Source organism: Penicillium soppii, assembly GCF_028829465.1.
Source record: "Penicillium soppii strain IBT 18220 chromosome Unknown utg000003l, whole genome shotgun sequence".
Lineage (NCBI taxonomy): Eukaryota > Fungi > Ascomycota > Eurotiomycetes > Eurotiales > Aspergillaceae > Penicillium > Penicillium soppii.
This window is the reverse complement of record NW_026643233.1, coordinates 2,845,721-2,864,971: the sequence shown is the minus strand read 5'-3', so window position 1 is coordinate 2,864,971 and position 19,251 is coordinate 2,845,721. Positions and strand designations below refer to the sequence as shown.

At 49.3% G+C, this 19,251-nt stretch overlaps 8 protein-coding genes across 8 annotated transcripts; 3 read left to right on the top strand and 5 right to left on the bottom strand.

Moving 5' to 3' along the window:
* Window positions 1-373: 373 nt before the first annotated feature.
* On the bottom strand, window positions 374-1,703 carry N7529_003217 (glycosyltransferase family 69 protein; the record flags this gene model as incomplete). Its single annotated transcript, XM_057238744.1, has 2 exons — window positions 374-1,066; window positions 1,134-1,703. 2 exons carry the CDS (start codon window positions 1,701-1,703, stop codon window positions 374-376), a joined length of 1,263 nt encoding a protein of 420 aa, XP_057101355.1.
* Window positions 1,704-2,095: 392 nt separating this feature from the next.
* On the bottom strand, window positions 2,096-2,407 carry N7529_003216 (uncharacterized protein; the record flags this gene model as incomplete). Its single annotated transcript, XM_057238743.1, has 1 exon — window positions 2,096-2,407. One exon carries the CDS (start codon window positions 2,405-2,407, stop codon window positions 2,096-2,098), a length of 312 nt encoding a protein of 103 aa, XP_057101354.1.
* A 951-nt stretch (window positions 2,408-3,358) lies between these two features.
* N7529_003215 (Maleylacetoacetate isomerase) lies at window positions 3,359-3,883 on the bottom strand (the record flags this gene model as incomplete). The annotated part of the gene is made up of 1 exon (XM_057238742.1): window positions 3,359-3,883. The coding sequence occupies one exon, from the start codon at window positions 3,881-3,883 to the stop codon at window positions 3,359-3,361; it is 525 nt and encodes a 174-aa protein (XP_057101353.1).
* A 615-nt stretch (window positions 3,884-4,498) lies between these two features.
* On the top strand, window positions 4,499-6,756 carry N7529_003214 (transcription factor domain-containing protein; the record flags this gene model as incomplete). Its single annotated transcript, XM_057238741.1, has 6 exons — window positions 4,499-4,574; window positions 4,622-4,637; window positions 4,731-5,835; window positions 5,897-6,003; window positions 6,063-6,358; window positions 6,410-6,756. The coding sequence occupies 6 exons, from the start codon at window positions 4,499-4,501 to the stop codon at window positions 6,754-6,756; spliced, it is 1,947 nt and encodes a 648-aa protein (XP_057101352.1).
* Window positions 6,757-7,002: 246 nt separating this feature from the next.
* On the bottom strand, window positions 7,003-8,690 carry N7529_003213 (cytochrome P450; the record flags this gene model as incomplete). Its single annotated transcript, XM_057238740.1, has 4 exons — window positions 7,003-7,194; window positions 7,261-8,006; window positions 8,065-8,265; window positions 8,327-8,690. The coding sequence occupies 4 exons, from the start codon at window positions 8,688-8,690 to the stop codon at window positions 7,003-7,005; spliced, it is 1,503 nt and encodes a 500-aa protein (XP_057101351.1).
* Window positions 8,691-9,181: 491 nt separating this feature from the next.
* On the bottom strand, window positions 9,182-9,782 carry N7529_003212 (uncharacterized protein; the record flags this gene model as incomplete). Its single annotated transcript, XM_057238739.1, has 2 exons — window positions 9,182-9,670; window positions 9,723-9,782. 2 exons carry the CDS (start codon window positions 9,780-9,782, stop codon window positions 9,182-9,184), a joined length of 549 nt encoding a protein of 182 aa, XP_057101350.1.
* A 630-nt stretch (window positions 9,783-10,412) lies between these two features.
* N7529_003211 (SDR family oxidoreductase) lies at window positions 10,413-11,648 on the top strand (the record flags this gene model as incomplete). The annotated part of the gene is made up of 6 exons (XM_057238738.1): window positions 10,413-10,467; window positions 10,514-10,772; window positions 10,837-11,000; window positions 11,057-11,256; window positions 11,319-11,469; window positions 11,524-11,648. The coding sequence occupies 6 exons, from the start codon at window positions 10,413-10,415 to the stop codon at window positions 11,646-11,648; spliced, it is 954 nt and encodes a 317-aa protein (XP_057101349.1).
* A 3,631-nt stretch (window positions 11,649-15,279) lies between these two features.
* On the top strand, window positions 15,280-18,123 carry N7529_003210 (uncharacterized protein; the record flags this gene model as incomplete). Its single annotated transcript, XM_057238737.1, has 1 exon — window positions 15,280-18,123. The coding sequence occupies one exon, from the start codon at window positions 15,280-15,282 to the stop codon at window positions 18,121-18,123; it is 2,844 nt and encodes a 947-aa protein (XP_057101348.1).
* Window positions 18,124-19,251: the final 1,128 nt, after the last annotated feature.

The window sequence follows — 19,251 nt, the reverse complement described above, 5'->3', positions numbered from 1 at the left end:
TCGGTCATTCTACGGGTGACTTGAATATAAAGTACCAGTTGATTTGGTTCCTCATTGTTCTATCTCAATATACGTGCATTCTCAGGAACGGCTTATCAATTCAACTCTTTTCGCAAGCTTTTCTTTCCTGAGCGTTCAGTTTCATTATTCCAGGGCCGATGTGCGCACCGCGCATCTTCCAATTTCAACGTGGGGTATCGAAGTGTCAGCCGTATTACAATTACAACGAGTCCCCCCGGCCAGGAAATTGAAGGGGACTGGAAATTAGGTAAGCTTTGTTTAGTCCCCGCCAAGTCTTTTCTAGACCCTCTCCGCTGGGTGCCCATATCGTGAGGAAAAATTGCATCAAAAGTTACCCTACACTGCTCTGCTTCTATACATGAATCCACCCATATCTATGTAAAACTTGCATCTCATTGATGATGCAGATATGTCCATCTTCATGGTTCTTAGAATCCAGACGCCTCCAACCATCTACCCGCTTTCGAATACCTTCGACCTTCAGCCAAGAAGTGTCATACAAGCGGTGGAAACGATTAACCCATAGCCCCTGGAGAATCCCCCAAGTAGACAGCCAATTCATCATGGGATGAACGGCCGCATACGCAGGACCATTATATCCGACTCTCACCAAAGGATTAAGGTAAACGCCCTTCTCCACTGACAGCGGATTGTCCACATGAATGAGACAGCACTCAGAGCCCTCGAGATGGAGCGTCGCAAGTGAGTCGGGAATACCTCTGAAGCGAAGCGGTGGGCTGGCGAGGAAGGGCTTCGCGGGCATGGCCACTAGATAAAAGTTAAAACCGATAACATACAGAAAAGAGTGATCCATACCCATGCCGTTCCAGCAGCTCGTCACCGGGACCGGCGCCATGTGTTTAATCGCATGCCGCGATACTGCGGAACCAAAATACGGCCATGTCTGCATGATAGCCTCGTTGCCCTTGCTGTCCCGCAAAGCGAATGTGTCGTAGTAATGCGGAGGCTTGGAGAAATCCAATGAACAAGCAGCTCCGTACTCACCACTATTGGTATTCAATAGTTCGAAGACGTCGCTTGGCTGCTCAGTAGAAGAGATATCAGCATAGCTCAATGATATCAACAGTGCAGTACCACAATTCCTAACTCACAGTAAACACAACGTCATTCAGAAACAAAACCTTATCGAAAACAATACCCTTCCGAGCAAGATCGTGCAGAGGCAACAGGCCCAAGTTCCGTATTCTCGCAAGATACGGTATCCGCCTAAGCTGCGTCTTCCCACCAGGCGCCTCAATCCAGCCCTTGCCTCTCGCCGGTGCAGCAATCTCATCTTCGTGCGTCACATACGACAGAGTAATGTTCCGCGGAACGCGCAGCCGCTCTAGTTCCCAGTCTAATTCTCTCAGTGCACCTTTCGTGTTATCATAGCTTCCGCTCTCGTATATGCTGACGAAGACATTATCCGGGCCAAGCTGCGAGACCAGCCGCAGGAGGGCTTTATTCCAATGACTGCGCAGCACAAGCTCATTGTTCCAGTTGATGCTCGCGATGTATATGCGTTCTCGTTTTTGGGGATGATGGCGCACGGCGTTGTTTTCTGCTTCGCAGATTTGTCTCTGGATTAGGTGGAGCTCGATGGAGGTCCAGATTATAAAGATTAATATTAGAGCTCGGGCGAGCCGGTTCCGAAGGACTCGTCTGGCGGAGAAAGGCGTCATGGGAGGTGTGGGCGGGAGTGAGCCGGGCTGCGATTGGTGGTGCTCAATCTGATGGTCATGGTACTGTTTCGAGTGCGGAGCGGTTTGTGAGGTTAGAGATTGCACATTGCTAGGAGGATAATTGGTTAATCAAGGGATGAATGAGATAGGGCTACATGTTCGATGAGACATGTTTCCTGACAAGGGATGCTAGGGAGGATCCTTCATCCGGGTGAAGGAAGCGACATTGCAGAAGATGAGGAAGTTAGGTGATCATAACTATGCCATGTATGATTTTGCTTGCGTGTGGAAGTGCGAAGGAAATGATACCCTTTTCTTTGAATAGTATATGTAGGGAGTATTGTACAAGGGATAGGATCTCCGAAATCCAGGACCAACCAAAAGGAAACCCATCAATGCAGGAAATTCAAAATGGCCGACACAGCAATCAAAACACCAGCAATTCTCATGGAACCAGAATGACGCCGATTGCCCATCCCGGTCTGGGTGGCCGCAGAACTCGACGTTGTGCTCACACCCTCCACCCACGGCTGCCCAGGCAACGTATCAGAGCTTTCAGCGATTTCAGCCGCGGAAAGAAGGTCATTTTCAAGTGAAGCGCAGTCGATTCGATCATCGCTCTTCGGAATACTGTTGGTGACGGAAATCGGCAGATCAAACACCGTGTAGTAATCGGTGCCATTCCATCGGAAGGCCTGGTGCATAGAGATGTTGTATGCACCGCGGGCGGAGCTTTTTGAGTCGGACCCATCGCCGACGAGACATTCGGGCCAGATCCAGTTTACATGCTTGACTGTTGAGGATGGTTCTAATTCAAGGACTGGGCCGACATAGCTTGTTTTTGAAGCTGGGGTTGTGCCGTTGGAGATGGTGAAATTGTGTGATAGAGACTCGGAGGTCAAGAATAAGTTTATGTTTTGGAGTGTTGTAGAAGAGTCAGTTTGGCTTGATGGTGGCCATGGGAGTTTGCCATTGCCTGATACGTCGATTGCGACTTGGAGATTGTCTACTTCAGTTAGTGGGGAGTTGGTAAAATATGGGGGTTGACTTGCCTCCTCCGAGGGGCGTGTTGGGCTGCGGGGCGTCGACAATTGCCAGCCCTGGCGTGTAGACTTGCCCGTTGACAATTGTAAAGTTGACCATGATCGAAGATTTGAGTCTGATATCAACTCAGGACTTCACGAAATTTGGGTGATCTTGTTCATTTTATTTGGCGCTAAGGGTCTCATCTCCGAAAGCTCCGCTGTTGTCCTTAGCGCATTTGGATTAATTTATTTTTTCTCATTACTGCTTTGATCATTGGCCTTGCATCCAAATTAAATCCCAGGGTCTCGGGTTCTTGTAACGGTCTAATTTGGTGGTCGGTTAAAGATAGTGGCCGTGGAATTTCGGCTATTTTAATGGCCCTGAGGGATGTGGTTAGGAGAAGTGTTTTCATAATACATTTCTGAGTGCTATTTAGTAGCCTCAAGAAAAGGTCAGCAGATTCTGGGAGAACCTAAGATGAGCGAGTTTATTAAAGAGTCACCCTTTTCTTCTCTAACATAACAACTATTTCGACGGTCAACCCCCCTGTATCTCATGGTCTAATAGCGCACCTGGAGAGATTATACCAGATTAAACCCTTGTTCTCAATGCGATGAATGACAGCCAAGCTAAATGTCATGACTCCGGAACTTCTCCGGCGTGTCCCCCTGATTTCGCCAATCTGCAGCCTTGAAGGGCTCCAATTCCTTGAGAGCGGAATAGACACGCTTAATATTAGGAAACCCGTCCAGCTCGAATCGGTAGAACAAAGCCTGATCAACCGCGGGGACCAGAACCACATCCGCCATAGACAACGTATCACCAAAGGAATAAATCCCCGTTCTATCCTGCTTTGCCAGCAAGTTCTCATAGGCTTTGAACCCATCCGTAAAGGCCTGTATAACGAATTCAGTCTGATCGCCCAGACTGCAACGGATTGCCTTCACTCGTTTCGCGACACGGGAGTTCGTAGGGGGCTGTGTATCAATCGCGATGATGTTCACAAGATCGCGCACCTGCACTCGATCTCGCAATGCAGTAGGGAGAAGTGGAGATCTGTCCGGAAATCTCTCCTCCGGGTATTCTAGGATAGTCATAGATTGGTGGATGGTGGTTTTTTCGCCATTAGCGCTCGTCACGACCAATGTTGGCATGCTGGCGCTGGGGTTGGTCTCTATGTATTTGTCGGCCTTGTGTTCTTCACCGACGAGGTCGATGTATGTGAACTCGAGGGGAATCCCCTTGAGATGAGCGGCAAGATGATTCGTTGACAGCACGAGGAGCAGAAGTATGAGTAGAGGTGGAAGGAATCGGTATCCATTGTGGTTTTGCTTGGGCGTGCTTGAAGTTGGGTATTCTGAGGAGAATTGGATTGGAAGAAGTTTGGGCGTTGAAGCTTTGGTGTGAAAAGAAATAAATCTTAGGCATAGTCCAACTTCATGGATAAAGATTTAATTGTTCCGAGGTTGTTTGCAAGATAAGCTAAAAATACCCAGCAGTAGTCTAGGCAAATTGTGATTTCGGACCTAACAACTGTAACGCTTGATCGTGAATCGTCTAGTTTTTTTCCGCTTGTGTGATAATCAGGTACTTCTTTGTGTCTCTGCCATTTGCCCACTTACACAGATTTCATGCAGATTGCCTAGTCAATAAATGAGTAACTAGATGATAAAAAGTTTCAAGAATGTTATAGATTTGAAATTCTTTCCCCGCATTTCGGTAAAGCGATCGCCCGCTCTACCCGAATCTCCCAGATTCAACAACTCGACATGAATGAACATAGCTGTCAAGTATGCCCTTCGAGGTTTAGTCGACCCGAGCATTTAAAGCGGCATGCAGTATCCCGTATGTTCCGACTTTCAGGCAAAATACCCATCGCTAACTTGCGGCAGATAACAATGCCCGCCCGTATGTCTGTATACCATGCGGAAACGCGTTTAATAGGAGGTGAGCGTTGCGAAATTGATTTACTTGAGACTTATGAGCTAATGACAGAGCTAGCGACTCGCTGCGCCGGCATGAGCGCACTTGCAAATCTCGCCAATATACTTTTAATTCACACGTCGATCATACCTCGCGTGGTGATTTTGACGAAACGCATTTGGTCAAACGGCGATGCTACTCAACTCAAGACGAGAAAATTGCTCCATTAGTCGGTAGCAAAAATGCCATTGATCCTCTTCCAAATTGCCCAGAGGTCTCAGAATTCCCCGCCGCCTCTTCACTTGAATGGGGAAATACAAGTACAGACTCGTTCTTCGAGACGGATCCTTCAAATTGGAGATGTTCTCTGTTCAAAGAAAAAGAGATAGCACCATTCTCCGATTCATTTCTTGAGTCTGGACAGGATCTGCTACAAAACATACCGTCCCCACTCGACTTCTCAGCTTTGGACCTTCTGTTCTCCTCCCAAATCAACTCCGACATCATCAAAGCCGAGAGACTGGAACATCTCGCATATTTCACTAGTTCAATGGGAATGTCTACGTTCACTGACCGCGAAACATTCCGATGGAGTCAGAATATGATCGCAAATGCCTACAATGACAACTTTGGTCTCATGCAGAGCACAACCGAGACATACCCCGAGAGCGATAAATTGACGACAAAAGCAACGGAAATTGTTGAAAGTCTACGCAAAACAATCGCCAATAAGCGAAATAATGACGTGATAAAATTCGATTGGTCACCCGCAATATACACCCAGTGTCAGGATTTCTACTCACCCGGCAACATCCGTCGCTTTCTGCAATATTTCTGGTCGCTCTGGTATCCCAATTGCCCGATCATTCACAAGCCGCTGTTCGATGCCTGCAAAGCAAGCCCTGCATTGTTATGCGTAATGGTCCTGATAGGGGCTTGCCTGTCGCCCAGCAAAAATGACGTTCAAGATGCCAGGAAATGGCTCGATTGTGTCGAAGAGCTCATCTTCAGCCATGAGTCTTTCCGAGATTCCTATTCCCGCAGAAAAGATGACACGGATTGGAAGAAGGAAAGACTTCAGAGCATCCAGGCGGGATATTTGGTATGCTCGCTACAGAAGCGAGAGGGGCCGGGAGAAGCACAGGCGAGGATCCGGCGATATCGTCATGCGTCAATGGTGACAGTGAGTATTGGACTCTTCCGCTTAAATCGTGTGCGCTCTAATGTCTCTTTTCTTCATGCAGCTTGCAAGACATATCGGGATTGGAACGGCTTCTCACCGACACTTGGAGATCAACCGAGACTCCCAATCTTGGTGGCGAGAATTTGCAGAACAGGAGGAGCTGATGAGGTGAGATTATACCACAAAGGAATCATGGGGTCTAGACGAGCCTGTAATAACCAGAGCAGAACTATCATCTTCGTCTTTCTGATCGACGCGGCACTTGTCATTTTCCACAATTCGCCGCCCCGGGTAGTGGTATCCGAACTCAAAATGGACGTGTCCTGCCCAGAAGCATGTTTTCAAGCCGAATCGGCCACAGAATGCCTGCTTCAACTGGAGGAATGGACTAAGACTCGATTCTGGAGAAACAGGTCATCCATGGTGTCAGTAGTACGACGGATCTGCCAGAACCAAATCGACGAAGAGATGGTGCGGGAATTCTCACAGCTTGGAACATTGAATCTATTCACGGTAGTACAAGGTATATTCCCGAAGTCCAGTATTCCATCTCATTCACTAATATCCCATTCAGCAATTCACTCCTTGATGTTCCATCTCCAAAACTCACTCGTCTTCGAAGCCACATTAGCACCTGTACAAACAGGCCTCGAGAATTGGAGACGTATTTGGGACCAGCGCGTACCAGAAGATTTTAACATTCCGCAGACGCCAGAGACCTTGTGGAAGCAAATGGGCTTTCTGCGCCATGCATCGGAGTTTTGGCATTTGGCACGTATCAAGGCTGCTAAGATTGTTTCTTCTGCGGGGGATGACTGCGAGGATGAGATACAAGAGCCCTCGAGGTATGACCATACTGATATGGGGGATGTGAATGGGTTGATTATGGAGTATCGACGGTTAAATCTCGGAATGACGTGAATGTGCCATGCCATTTATGACTATAAGCTTTTTCCTCCTCCTGTAAACCTTTGTCATGCGAGCATGAGACTTGGAGTGAAAGAATATCGCCCGCTTTTCTTTGTGCATCTGCGACTTGCAGTCACAGTCAACATTCTTCTAGTCGGTCAACTCATTTATTTACATACTGCCGTCTTCTTGGATGCAACGCTAGTCAGGCATTTGACACACAGGGTATAAAGTGTCATAACCGGCTCATATATACGCTCAGACTGCTGGACTTTTACGTCGCTGTACCCTGACCTCAAAATCCAATGGCTTGACAAACCAGAAGTTCTCCGTTTTCCAAGTCTTTCTCAAAGGCACAAAATCAAATTCCTGCACAAGCCGCGGAATAACCTTCGACATCTCAAGAATAGATATATGTTTCCCAAGACAAGTTCTCGACCCCAAACCAAACTATTCATCGAAATCCATTAGCCCCAAACCTTACCAGAATACCAAAATCATATAGCATCGACTCACCGGCATATACATCTGATTCATCTCCTTCAATCTCTCAGGCGAACCCTCAGCCTCCAACCACCTCTCCGGCCTGAACCTCTCCGCATCGGGAAACACTCTCTCATCATAATGTGCAACCCAAGTATTAACACCAACCACCGTCCCAGCCGGAAAGAACCGCCCATGAATCTCCGCCCCGCCATCAGGAACAGTCCTCCACATAGGCAACCCCGTAGCAGCATGCAAGCGCAACGCCTCCTTCATAACAGCCTGGAAATACGGCATCTCCTGCGTTTCCTTGAAAGTCGGTGTGGTACCGCACCGCCCCGCAGCAGTGAACTCATCTATCTCGCCACGCAGCTTCCGCAACGCATCGGGATACTTCACAAGATGCCAAATTATAGAAGAAAGACTGATGGCCGTCGTATCGGATCCCGCGACGACATTCGACTGGCCCATAATGAAGAGATGGTAGTCTGTTACTTTCTCGGGATCCTTGTCCCGCGCTAGCATCAGCTTCTCGAGGAAATTCTGCGTCTTTGGCTCTGTTGTCCCCGCTCGAGCCGTTTTCTCGTGTACGCGGATCTTGTCTTGCACGAACTTGCTAATGTATGCTCTGCCGCCGGCGCCGGAGGATTTGATCCTACTGAGGATGCCGAAGAGCCGCGGGTGCCACTCTGGGTAAACGCCAACCAGAGTGCTATAGATGAGGATTTTCTGGAGGGCAGTTATGGCGCCGTCGATGTCGTATCCTTGGTCGAGGAAGCCTAGTCTAGTTAATGGAGGGATTTCTGGATGTTTTCTAGCCTAGAGGACTGAACTTACCAAATCGCTCTCCGAACGTTATGTTGCCGATTACGTCAAATGCATAGCATTGGAACCAGTGGCCGAGATTGAGCGTTTGCCCGTTTGCTGCGAACTCGTCTAGCCGATATGCGAATAGATCGGCGCAGTGGTCGACGAAGGGCTCGTAGGTTACTAACGAGCTCATTGAGTATAAGCTGGTGAATCGCTTCCTGGTACCGGCTATTTTATTGGAACGCGGTCAGTCAGATACTCGTGTTTTGTTCTCGAATGGAATACGGACCATGTCTCTTGATATCCCGATCTGCAAATACGGTCCACTGCGCGGGATGTTTCCAGCCATCGTACCAGGCCGATTTAGCGAACTTGGATCCAGTGCCATAGACTGTTTTGATAGAGGATGCATCGCTGATACTGTAATGGTTAGGAGCGAGCCGGACTATGGAACCGTATTGCTTGTGGAGCTGGATGTTTTCGTGTTCGAATTGGCCGTGGCGCAGGCGGTTGAAGTACCAGAGGCTGCTGAAGCGGGACCAGAAGGGTCCTGGGATGGATCTCAAAGGGGATATGAGGGATTTGCTTATCCTGAGAAGGATTTGAAGTGTTATGAAGAGAAGTGGGAGGAAAATGATGATTTGTGATTGCATGGTTGGAGATTCGGAGGGGGCATACGGTTAAGATATTGAGATGTACGATATATTTATGATTCTGTTTCCGTATACCCATACTTTACAGCGTCTCTTATAGGGACGAGACGAAAGTACTGACGGGAATCGGGAGTGACGATCCCCAGATCCACCCCCACCCCCGCCGCCACCTCCCCATAGGTCGCACAGTTCGCTGTAAGCTTGTCGTAAACTTGGGAGAATGTCATAATAATCAGTGCATAACTAAGCCTTACTCTAACTAGTTAGCTCAACTCAGCAAATGCCGCTCAGATATGCCAAGACCAGGCTCAGACATTACTCCATTCCTAACTTGGTCGATATATCTGTATACAGAAATGCGCAACAGAAGATAGAAGAAAAGGTATCGACATTAAAATAACAACGAGCAGCAGCTGAAAGCATTTAACAAGAAATAAGCATGGGACAACAACCAGTGTTTCACCACTCTAATCCACCCCCAGTACACCAAATCATCTCTTATCCCCCCAAAGCCCAACAACACCAATGGAAAGCGCAACGCCCGACAACCAAGCGCGCACGTAGTGCAGGCGACGCTCGCGAACCATCTCCCGCTGCACAGTCTCCCCATTCAGATCATCATCAGCCTCGACAACAACGAGGTCCTCATCTTTCTTCGACTCCTTCAGTGAGATATGCGACACGTCCCGAATAACAGCAGAGACCCAGTTTTTAAAGCCGAGGTGGCGGTTGAACCAAAAGTCCACGCCGTGCGCGCTGACAGCTGAGAATGCACACAGCCATACCATGTATGGGTGTCTGCGGCGCGGGGAGGAGAGACACCATGCGAAGCAGAAACAGGAGTTTGCGAGGAAGGAGAGGCGGAGTGCGTAGCGGCGACTCAGACGCTTGACTTCATTCAGGGAGCGCGCAGCTGTAGGTGCTGTGGGGAGGAGTTGCAGGGCGGGGATTGTGATTGCTGCTGTGGAGTAGGAGAGGCCCTTGGGTTTGTTAGTATGGAGGGATTGCCGAGGTATTGGGAGTTTGACGTACGGTAAGCAGACCGAGTGAGACCGTGCCGACGAATTTGCTGACGCTGATGGGACACGCCATTGAGAATGTGTTGGTGATTTTGGACTTGATAATGAAATTAATTGGAGAGGATTCTGGGGGTTGCGAGTAATGGAGCGAAGACGTTAAGATGAGAAGATGGAAAACACTTCTTTTTTCGGTGACGTCGCACTTCTGCTTACGCGCCAGCCAATCAGCGTGGTGGTATCCCTCATGACTCTACATAGAAGGGAATTTTGCTGATTTGCTTGGAACATTGTATGCGGAAAGATTTTGGATATCACAGTATTAATGTGTAGACTGGTAGAATAGTTGAATTTCTTAGATTGATTGCGTAGTACGAGTGCTTCAAACTTTCTACTGCAGATCTGCGACTGGACAGTTGGCGCCAAACAAATTCAGGACAGGTACACAGCCATGTTTTGATTTGATTTCCAATCGATTATGTACCCTACATATCTCATGTAGCAAAATGTCATCCAAATCCTTTAAATGGGATGTCTTTTACTGTGAGATTATGTCTCTTCGTACAGCCTTGGAACTCTGCACATAAACCGCTGCAGCCGAGGTCCAGATGTGGGGAAAAGGCGACGGCCCATAACCTCCTTAAACATCTCCAATTCCCCCACACTTTTTTTCACTTGTTGCATCCATCACAAAGCTATAACAAAAATGCCACTCCGAAAAACCGACTACCTGAGCGACTCCTGGAAGGATGGCATCTTCGGTAAGTCCCAAAGCCATCATCCCACAACACCGCTAACACAACCCAGCAAACAAAGTAGTCTTCTGCACCGGCGGTGCCGGCACAATCTGTAGCGCCCAAGTGCGCGCCCTAGTGCACCTCGGTGCAAACGCATGTATCATCGGCCGTAACGTCGAGAAGACCGAGCGTGCCGCGCAAGATATCGCGACCGCCCGACCCGGCGCGAAGGTCATTGGCATTGGGGCTGTGGATGTGCGCAAGCTTGAGGCTCTGCAGCAGGCTGTTGAGCGCTGTGTCAAGGAGCTGGGCGGTATTGACTTCGTCATGTATGTTGCAACACGCACTTCTGGGCTCGACTGTTCGGCATGGAACTAATTGAATTTTGCGCAGTGCTGGTGCGGCGGGTAACTTCCTCGCTTCGATTGAGCAGCTCTCGCCGAATGCGTTCAAGTCTGTGATGGATATCGATGTCTTGGGCTCGTATAATACCCTCAAGGCTACACTGCCGTATTTGAAGGAGTCCGGGAAGAAGCACAGAATGGACTCGGAGTCTCGTGAGTGGGCGTTCGTCCTGAGTTGATGGGTTGCACTGTAGCTGACATCAGAGTAGTTCAGCCATCGCCTCTTGGTACTGGTGGTAGGATTATTTTCGTTAGCGCTACCATTCACTACCGCGGTATGCCTTTCCAGACTCATGTGTCTGTTGCCAAAGCCGGTATCGATGCCTTGTCGCACAGCGTTGCGATTGAGTATGGGCCTCGCGGCGTGACTTCTAATATCATTGCACCGGGTCCGATTGCACAGACTGAGGTTAGTACCGTCTCTCGCCGTATTCCTCCTCAAAGACACACACATACTGACCATTCAACCAGGGCTTGGAGCGGCTCCTCCCATCGGATGCTCTGGAGGCCTATACCAAGGCCCAGCCTCTCGGTCGCTTCGGCCACGTTCGCGACATCGCCGACGCCACTGTTTATCTGTTCTCGGATACAGGCAGCTATGTCACTGGCCAAACCCTTGTTGGTAAGTCCTTAGGTGATAGTTTAATAGTACTGGATCGAATCTAACTTTCGATAGTTGACGGCGCGAACTGGCGTATGTCGGCAGGCGGCGCTTCCGGCGGAAGCCTGACATACCCCGACTTCCTACTTTCTGGAGATGATGTGCCAAATGTCACTGGCAAGAAAAAGTCGAAGCTTTGATCTGATTGATATATATGAGATATTGGTCATCCATTGCTGCCTGGCAGCTTTCTGTTTTACTGCTAGATCTTTTGCCCCTAAATATCAATACACTGGATGTGATATAGACATTATTTTGTTTGCTCAATAATATAGCCAATGCTTTACAATTTATCGAATGTAGCTTCATAGATAGTAACTTTCCTGCTCCTAGGTATGTTCAGTTCTCGGACTGCATGTTGACACGCCAATCCAAGATCTGGCAGCCTCAAGTTGTGGATGCAATCGTCCAACAAGTTGCCTCGTGGCAGCTCAACTTGGTCATGATTATCCATATCGCTGTTCCTGACCCATTGAACCGGCGGCTGCTTTTGCATCCTTATTTGTGTGATAATCAGGCTCGACGATCGTTCGCATCGTGCCTTATCCTTATCCTCTGATCTGAAACCGAGCTCCTTTTTAGCTAGCGTAGACGCAGAGCTCTCCAACGCCTCAGATCAACCGGTTCTCATGATCCTCGACCACCAGCCAGCAGTTTCCCGACTCCAGAACACAGTGTGTAGATCTTGATCCATTGTAATGTGCCTGTGTTATTTGTGGTGCGTTTCGTACCTATTCAAAGGATATGTGAGGACCTCTCATCGTGGGTTCGTCAAGCTACAGAATCACATAGCCACTGTAGGTTAGCTATCGTCGCCTTGTGAAAGGAATCTCCGAATTATCAACAAAAGGCGCGCTGCTTCCCGCTGCTCGTATCATCCAAACTCCCTTGCTTCTGCCACGACCTTATCCACAGCATGTCACTTCAAATGTCTACAGCCTAGGCCACGTGTGATCATTCCCGTTTCCATTTTTGATGGGTCGCCATAATCTGTATCGCCCACGGTATGGATCCATGTAGCCAATTTGCTGAGCAGCTAGAAAACAATTAGATATGGTCCACCGTGGAGCATAAGATCACTACGGTTTGGGACTAAGGCGACGATCCTGTGAAGTAGCCTACCGTTTTTCAGTACCATTGTTATATCTTGTCCTTCCCAACAAACCCGTGGCCGGGTCCGAAGCTTGCTGCTTTGAACCATCACCCTCGACTCAACCGAACGCGCTCTGAGCCATTGTTTTTCGCTCTCTGTTCTGGACAATGGCATGCGCGTAGATTTGGAATCATCATCTCTGGCTAGGGGCGCCAGTGGTATTGATTGGCGGCTCGGTTTGAAGCTGTTGCTGTAGAATTTCGTTAGCTTAGTGTCGAACCGCGTCTAGAGGAAATTGGATCTTTGGCAAACTCGGTGAACATGCTGTTCAACAGTCGCACACCACTTTAGACATGTTCTGTAGCCTGAAATTCAACGTGAGAATACTGCTTCGGCTGAACTCGTGCTTAGGATTTTTAAATGCCTCCGTAAAATATTAAGCTGCAAGATGTGTATTCGGTCCACCGATTGGAATGGCCCCCCCCTCAATATATATTGCAACGTTTTTCACACCAAATATCCGCTCTGTGCGCAGGATACATCCATAGGTTGCATTGCTCTAAGAAATGACTACGAGGACCCATATGCCTACTCGTAGTTAAATTTTCATTGACTCCCGAGGTCGGTTTGAACTACCTAGGTACATCACAGCAATGATCTCCAGATGGGCCGGAGATGTTCCTAGGCATACCCTAACGCATCCATACTCATTATAAACACGCTTTCCTGCTAGTCTGGGTATCGCAGTGCCATTATCTGGTTCGTTCAACATGCGCCCTACCGTATAATGAGTATGGTACCAGCTTTCTCGGTCGAAACATCGTAGCAGATAGCGCTATGCATACAATTTGTCAGCCCTGCTGGTCGTAGAATACACAAGTCACCTATAACAAGTACGATTTGAGTCCTCACCATGAGTGATGCCCATAAAGCAAAGCACGGTCGCACGAGCGGCGGACTCGTATTGCTTCAAGTGGCTACTAGTCGCCGCACCACGCGCAACTGCCAATTGTTCCGTCTTTAGGTCTGAACTGGATATTTATCTTGTAGTTTATAGCCCTAATTCAATCGTTATATTGAATCCCGATCAGCTGCTAGTTGTGGCCCTTCAAACCCCTTCGTCGATGCCAAAGTCGTGCTCAGACTATTTGCGCCGACCCCAGACCCAGTTTCATAGCGACTTTGCTGTCTCCTTGCCGTATTTGCTTCGTTCGTGCGAAGTAATTGTAAGAGCCGATATGCTTGATGTACTCGGTACGCTTTCATCCCACACAGCACCATGTCGGGTTCGTCGGTGTGACGCTGGCTGGCCGCATATGATGTATCACGGCACCTCGGTCGGTGGCTTCTTTCCTATTTGACTGTCAGATTTGCTGGTAATGCTCGATGTAGTTGTATCTTTTCCAAGATCAGGTCAAGTTCGTGTCTAGAACACTTGTCTCGACTGCTGAACGATGCACGGCGCGTTCGTAGTCCGGTCCTTGATTATATGTAGATTCTGTGTAGACCACTCGAAACCCTTACAATGCACGATGCTTTCAATGCAATTCATGCGCCCGGTGTGTTTGTCTCGTCTCGAGTGGTTCCTTGGTCGGGAAGTCGTATGCGACCGAAGGCCGGTGCCATGACCGCCTACAGAAGAGTTCTGTGGGTCAGCTTAGATGTTCAGTATATATGAATTGGGATCCTAGTAAGACCGTAGTCTGTATCGCTGCACACAGGGACTATGCTCTGGCAGATTTGCGCCGTTGGTGACCTGGAACAACCGGCGAGGCACCCGTTCGTCGGGGATAGTTTCACCAGCTCTCGCGACCGCAAATTTCATCCCTTTTACTTTCTTTAATTTGACCAATCTATTACAGTACCTGCAGGGATTTACATATTGTAACGGTTGAGGCATAGACTCAGTGGTGACCCCGCGATCCAGCAAGCCGGACGCACAGACCATGACCTTGAGCGGGCCGCGGTGGGGCCGCGCTTGCATGTTCCTCGCTCCACATGAACCTTGTTCCACATGGCAGCCCTCCAAACTCTGAACTAAGTACAATTTCTGCATGTTTATGGTGGCTACAGTAAATGGATTTATATTCAATGGATCTTATGCTTTGAATAAGAGACACAATATCCGTAAGATTCATGGCTCAATAACATTGAAACTTATTGTTCTTTATTCACAGTTGTAGGAATTAGATCTCTTAGGAGTTATAATGGCCATTGTACAATAAAAGCCCCAACACAAGTAGAACAAAGAACAAGACTGAGTTTCAGAGTTCTTCGAGATCTCTAGATTCCTAGCTTCGAGAGGTATATCTTGATTTTTCCTATCCTTTCCTTCTCCTTCTTCCTCTCCCCTCCCCATACTTCATTCCTTTCCAAACCCTTGCGCCTGCTGCTTCTTGTTTGCTAGCCTAAGCCTTTGCGACTCGTAAGTCTATCTATCATCTAATCTATTATTCTAACCATAATTTCATCCATCTTTCGAATCATCTTTTTTTCGTGCCTTTTCTAACGTGTTTTCTTCACACAGCTTGTTTCGTCTTCTCCTCGAGGCACAAGGGCCCCTCATCCCCTCGTGAAACCCCTCTTTTTCTTGAGTTTTCATGTTTTTCAATGATTTTTTTGATTATCTTTTTTAACTTTCTTTTTGTTAGTCCTCGGTTCGCACGGTTTTGATCATCATGTCGGACTGTCAGCCACGTCGTGGTGGAGTCATTCCATTCGACTTGGCTCCTCCCACAACCAACAACAACAGCCAAGGACCTCCTCACAGAAATTACCTCCTGGCAAGCCCAGTCATAGCCCCCGCTCCCACTCGCCCAGACGGACAGAGCCACTTCGATAACAACCCAATGGTTCGGTCCGCAGTTCGCGCCTCGACTGCTGTTTCCGAAGCAGTCGCCAACGCCAACAAAGCCCACACTCAGGCTAGACAGTTGCAGCGTGAGAATGCCAATGCTCTGCAGCAACTCGCCGACGCCGAACGTGTCACAGCGATGTTGATTGGAAAAACCCGCACCCAGGGTCGGGCGGAACGCGCATCAGATGTGATAGAGGTCGAAATGAGCGATGCGATGCCAATTTCTCCGGCTCCAGCTCAGCAGCCACCGTTAATCACCAACCGTCGATTTGGAGAGCTCGCCAACGAGAAAATCACCTTTGAGAACGGACGGCGTCAGACTCTCGTCTACGCCCAGGCCGATCATGTGAACCACGCACGCGTCAACAGAGAACGACAACTTCGTGCTCAAATCGAGGAGCTTGAGACCCGCCTCTTTGAGATCAACAAGGCACTGGACACGTGCCAAATCGAAAAGGACGAAGCTTTGTGCCTACTCCAAAGAGAACGTGAAGATTGGCGGTGCATTCGCGAAGCGGTTGACGCCACCGATGGTCCCAAGCGAGAGCTGCAAAATCGCATTTTGACCAACCTCACAGTGCACACCAAACTGTGCCAGCAAGCTGAACAGATATGCAGCATCAGCCGTAGTCAGCCACAAGTTCGACAAATGCCTGCAGAGCAGCGTTTCGTGCCTCGGCATGTGTTCGATGTACCCGGTCAGTCAAATCTCGCCAGACAGGCCGTTCCGGCCCAGGGACACTCGGCGCAGCCCCTCTCGCACCCCCAATCTTCCCCGATTCAACAAAGGTCAATTTGCGAGCAGGAAATGATAGATGCCGCTCCCCCTAAACACGGCAACCCTGATGTTCAGACACCCCAATTGGGACAGCCAGGAACTGAAGAAGTTCGTCGCCGACAGCTTCAGAAGTTCCACCTGATTGTGGGTGATGATGTCGCGATGGATGGCTATGACTGGGTCGAGATGGCACATCGTGACCGATGCTTCCGCGATTGTTTCGAGGACATCTCTGTCCAGACTGATGCTTCCGACAATGGCAATATTATGGCCGAGCATCCCAACATCAGCATGTGTAATGGCAAGACCATCAAGAGCGACATCAACATGCGCACCGTGAGCATCTCCGGAGAGTCTGTCGTGCAGGCCGATGTTGAGGTGCACAAAACACCAACCCGGGAAATACAACTCGTCGCCAAAATCCCCCTGGAAATGGAAATGGAGTGGACAGTCGTCAATTTGATTCCCAGAAAGCGCCCCTACGTAATCTTTATGGACTGCATGTTGCGGGGTTCTTCTGATGGACCCGACCTGAAGAAGGAGTCAGAGAACGAGCAGCGCATGAAGCGATTGAAGCTTGAGATGGTGAATGAGGGCACCGAATCTGCTGATCTTGCGAAGAATGCAAAGCCCTTGACTGAGACCACAGTGGAAGCGCCAGTTGTGAGTGCGCCAGATCCAACTGAGCATGCTCCAACAGACAAAGTGCCTACTGAGGCAGCAATGAGTGTGCCCGCTGTTTCTGAGCCGGCTCTTGCTGTCGAGGAAACCACCGAGTCTGAAGTGAGTGGGGAAGTGAGCTCGGAGCCAGTTGGAATTGAAGTCGCCTTGCGCATTCCAACCACCGTTGAATTCCCTGATGCGGATCTTACTTGGTCCCAGCACATTGCCAAAGTCTCGGGTGTGCGAGCCCTTTATAGGCCAACCCAGATTGAGGCAGCTCTGACTGCACCCGCGCCCGCCGAGAAAGATGAGGATCAAGCCAGCGACAGGTTCTGCACCGCAGTAGTCTACAGTGGAGCTGACTCATCGGAATTGGAATGGGCAGATGCCGTTGAGACTGAGGAAGTTAGGAGGATGCCAGGTGGGTATCCGACTACTTCGAAGGAATTGGTTCTCCCATGGCAGATGGTGTCACCTTCATCCGATGTGAGTGAGCCAGCCGTTTCTCAGCCGACTCCAGAGGTCGAGGTGGAGGTTGAGGAGGGCTCATCTTCGAACGAGGTGGAGGCCGTTGACTACGAAGTCATCGCTGCAGGGGACGAGCCGGAATGCTTGGATCCATGGGCATCCCATGCCCAGCAGCACCGACAAGTCGGCGGACTCTCTCACCTTGAGAGGATCCTGGCGCATGTGCCAGGCGAAAAAGCGGACTCCTATGTCCCAACTTACGAGCGGGTGAGCTTTGAAGACTCCCGTCTTGCGTCCAACTTCTCTGGGCCAAACTCCCGTGCGGGGGAGCTCCCAGGGATAAAAGCTGAGTTTCTAGCCCACGCGGCTCTGCAGATTGCAGAAGAACAGCGGGCGTCACTGAGGGGATCAATGGGTTCGACCTCTGATTCATCAATGTCGAAGGGTCATCCCACCCCCAGACCCGCCGTGAATGCATCCATGGAGTACGGCGTGGGAGGCATGGGATCGGCTTCCTGGAGGTCCATGAACCCAGGAACTTCATTCTTCGTCTTTGCCATCTTGGCATTGGTGGTTGCTTTCTATGTTCTCGTCTTGTGCGGAAGCAACAACAACACTTGTGGCGAGATCATGGCAGCTCCAGAGCGTCTTCTGGAGGAGCTTCGCAACGACCATGGATTCAACATCTTGATTTTGAACCGAGTAATCTATGTGTTGCTGCGTTTGTTCGCCAGGGATCGGGTCGTTCCTGGTTGACGGGACAAGGTGTGCACCTCATCGGGGGAGGGACGAATGGGCCACCTCTTGTTTGGAAACAACAAAAACAACAAAAACAACATCAATTGCAGCTTGCTGGCTGGTCTGACGACAGCCGCTTCCACCGCAGTACAGCGATAGCCAGGAGAGGGACGAATGGGCCCCTCACTGAGCGATTGCAATAACGACAGAAAGAGAAGAGTTGACCGCGTCTCGAATTCCAAATCTCAAATCGACAATGTAGCAAGTTGGCAGGTTCGATGACTGCCACTGCATCTGCTATTTTGTTTCTGTGTGTGCACACCCTTCGAGATATTGTTCGACTATTTTTGTCTGGTGTCTTTGGCACCATGTACGAATATTGTCAGTTTCCACCTTCGGGGTGTGTTTGAATCTTGTTTATATCTTTTTTTGTATAAATTCTTTAGTATATATTCGACAAAAGGGAACAAAAATGTTTTGATACAACTCAAATGTTCCCTTGGGGAGGGTGTTGCGACGGGCAACAAAATCGACGCTTTTCGCCGGGCGCTGGGGAAAGAACAACAACGTGCGACACTTTGCGGGTTGGGAGGCCTTTTTCATAATAGCATAGCATCATTTACCCTACAAGACGTTGCCAGCCAGCCTGCACATCATTTCATCCCAGCACCCCGGCGACACCAGACCCAAGGACACATGGATGAGATCCACGCTGAGTGATGGAATGAGGAAAACAACAAGCGATTTCTGCGGGCTGGCAGGCCTTTTTTTCACAGCAACTCAGTGTCACCTACTCGACAAGACGCTCGGGACAACAGCAGATGCCGCGGTTTTGAAACGATTCACACATTCACTTCAGCGACACCATTCCTGAGGACAATATATGATCCCGCGGTTTGTATCAACCGCAGTCTGGCTCTGGGGTTTCCGCTACCCACTGCACCAGGCAATCCCTGGAAAGGTATACCTTGTGTGGAGTTGATACAAATCAATCCACAATTAAGGCTGTTTCTGCCTCGACGCCACTCTGCACTTGCCTCCTCCACACAATGTATACTATCGCGGCATGCGAATGCTGCATGAAGCAGAAAGATAAAAGGGAAAAAGCAAACAAGAAAGCAAAGAAGAAAGTGACCACAACGCTGT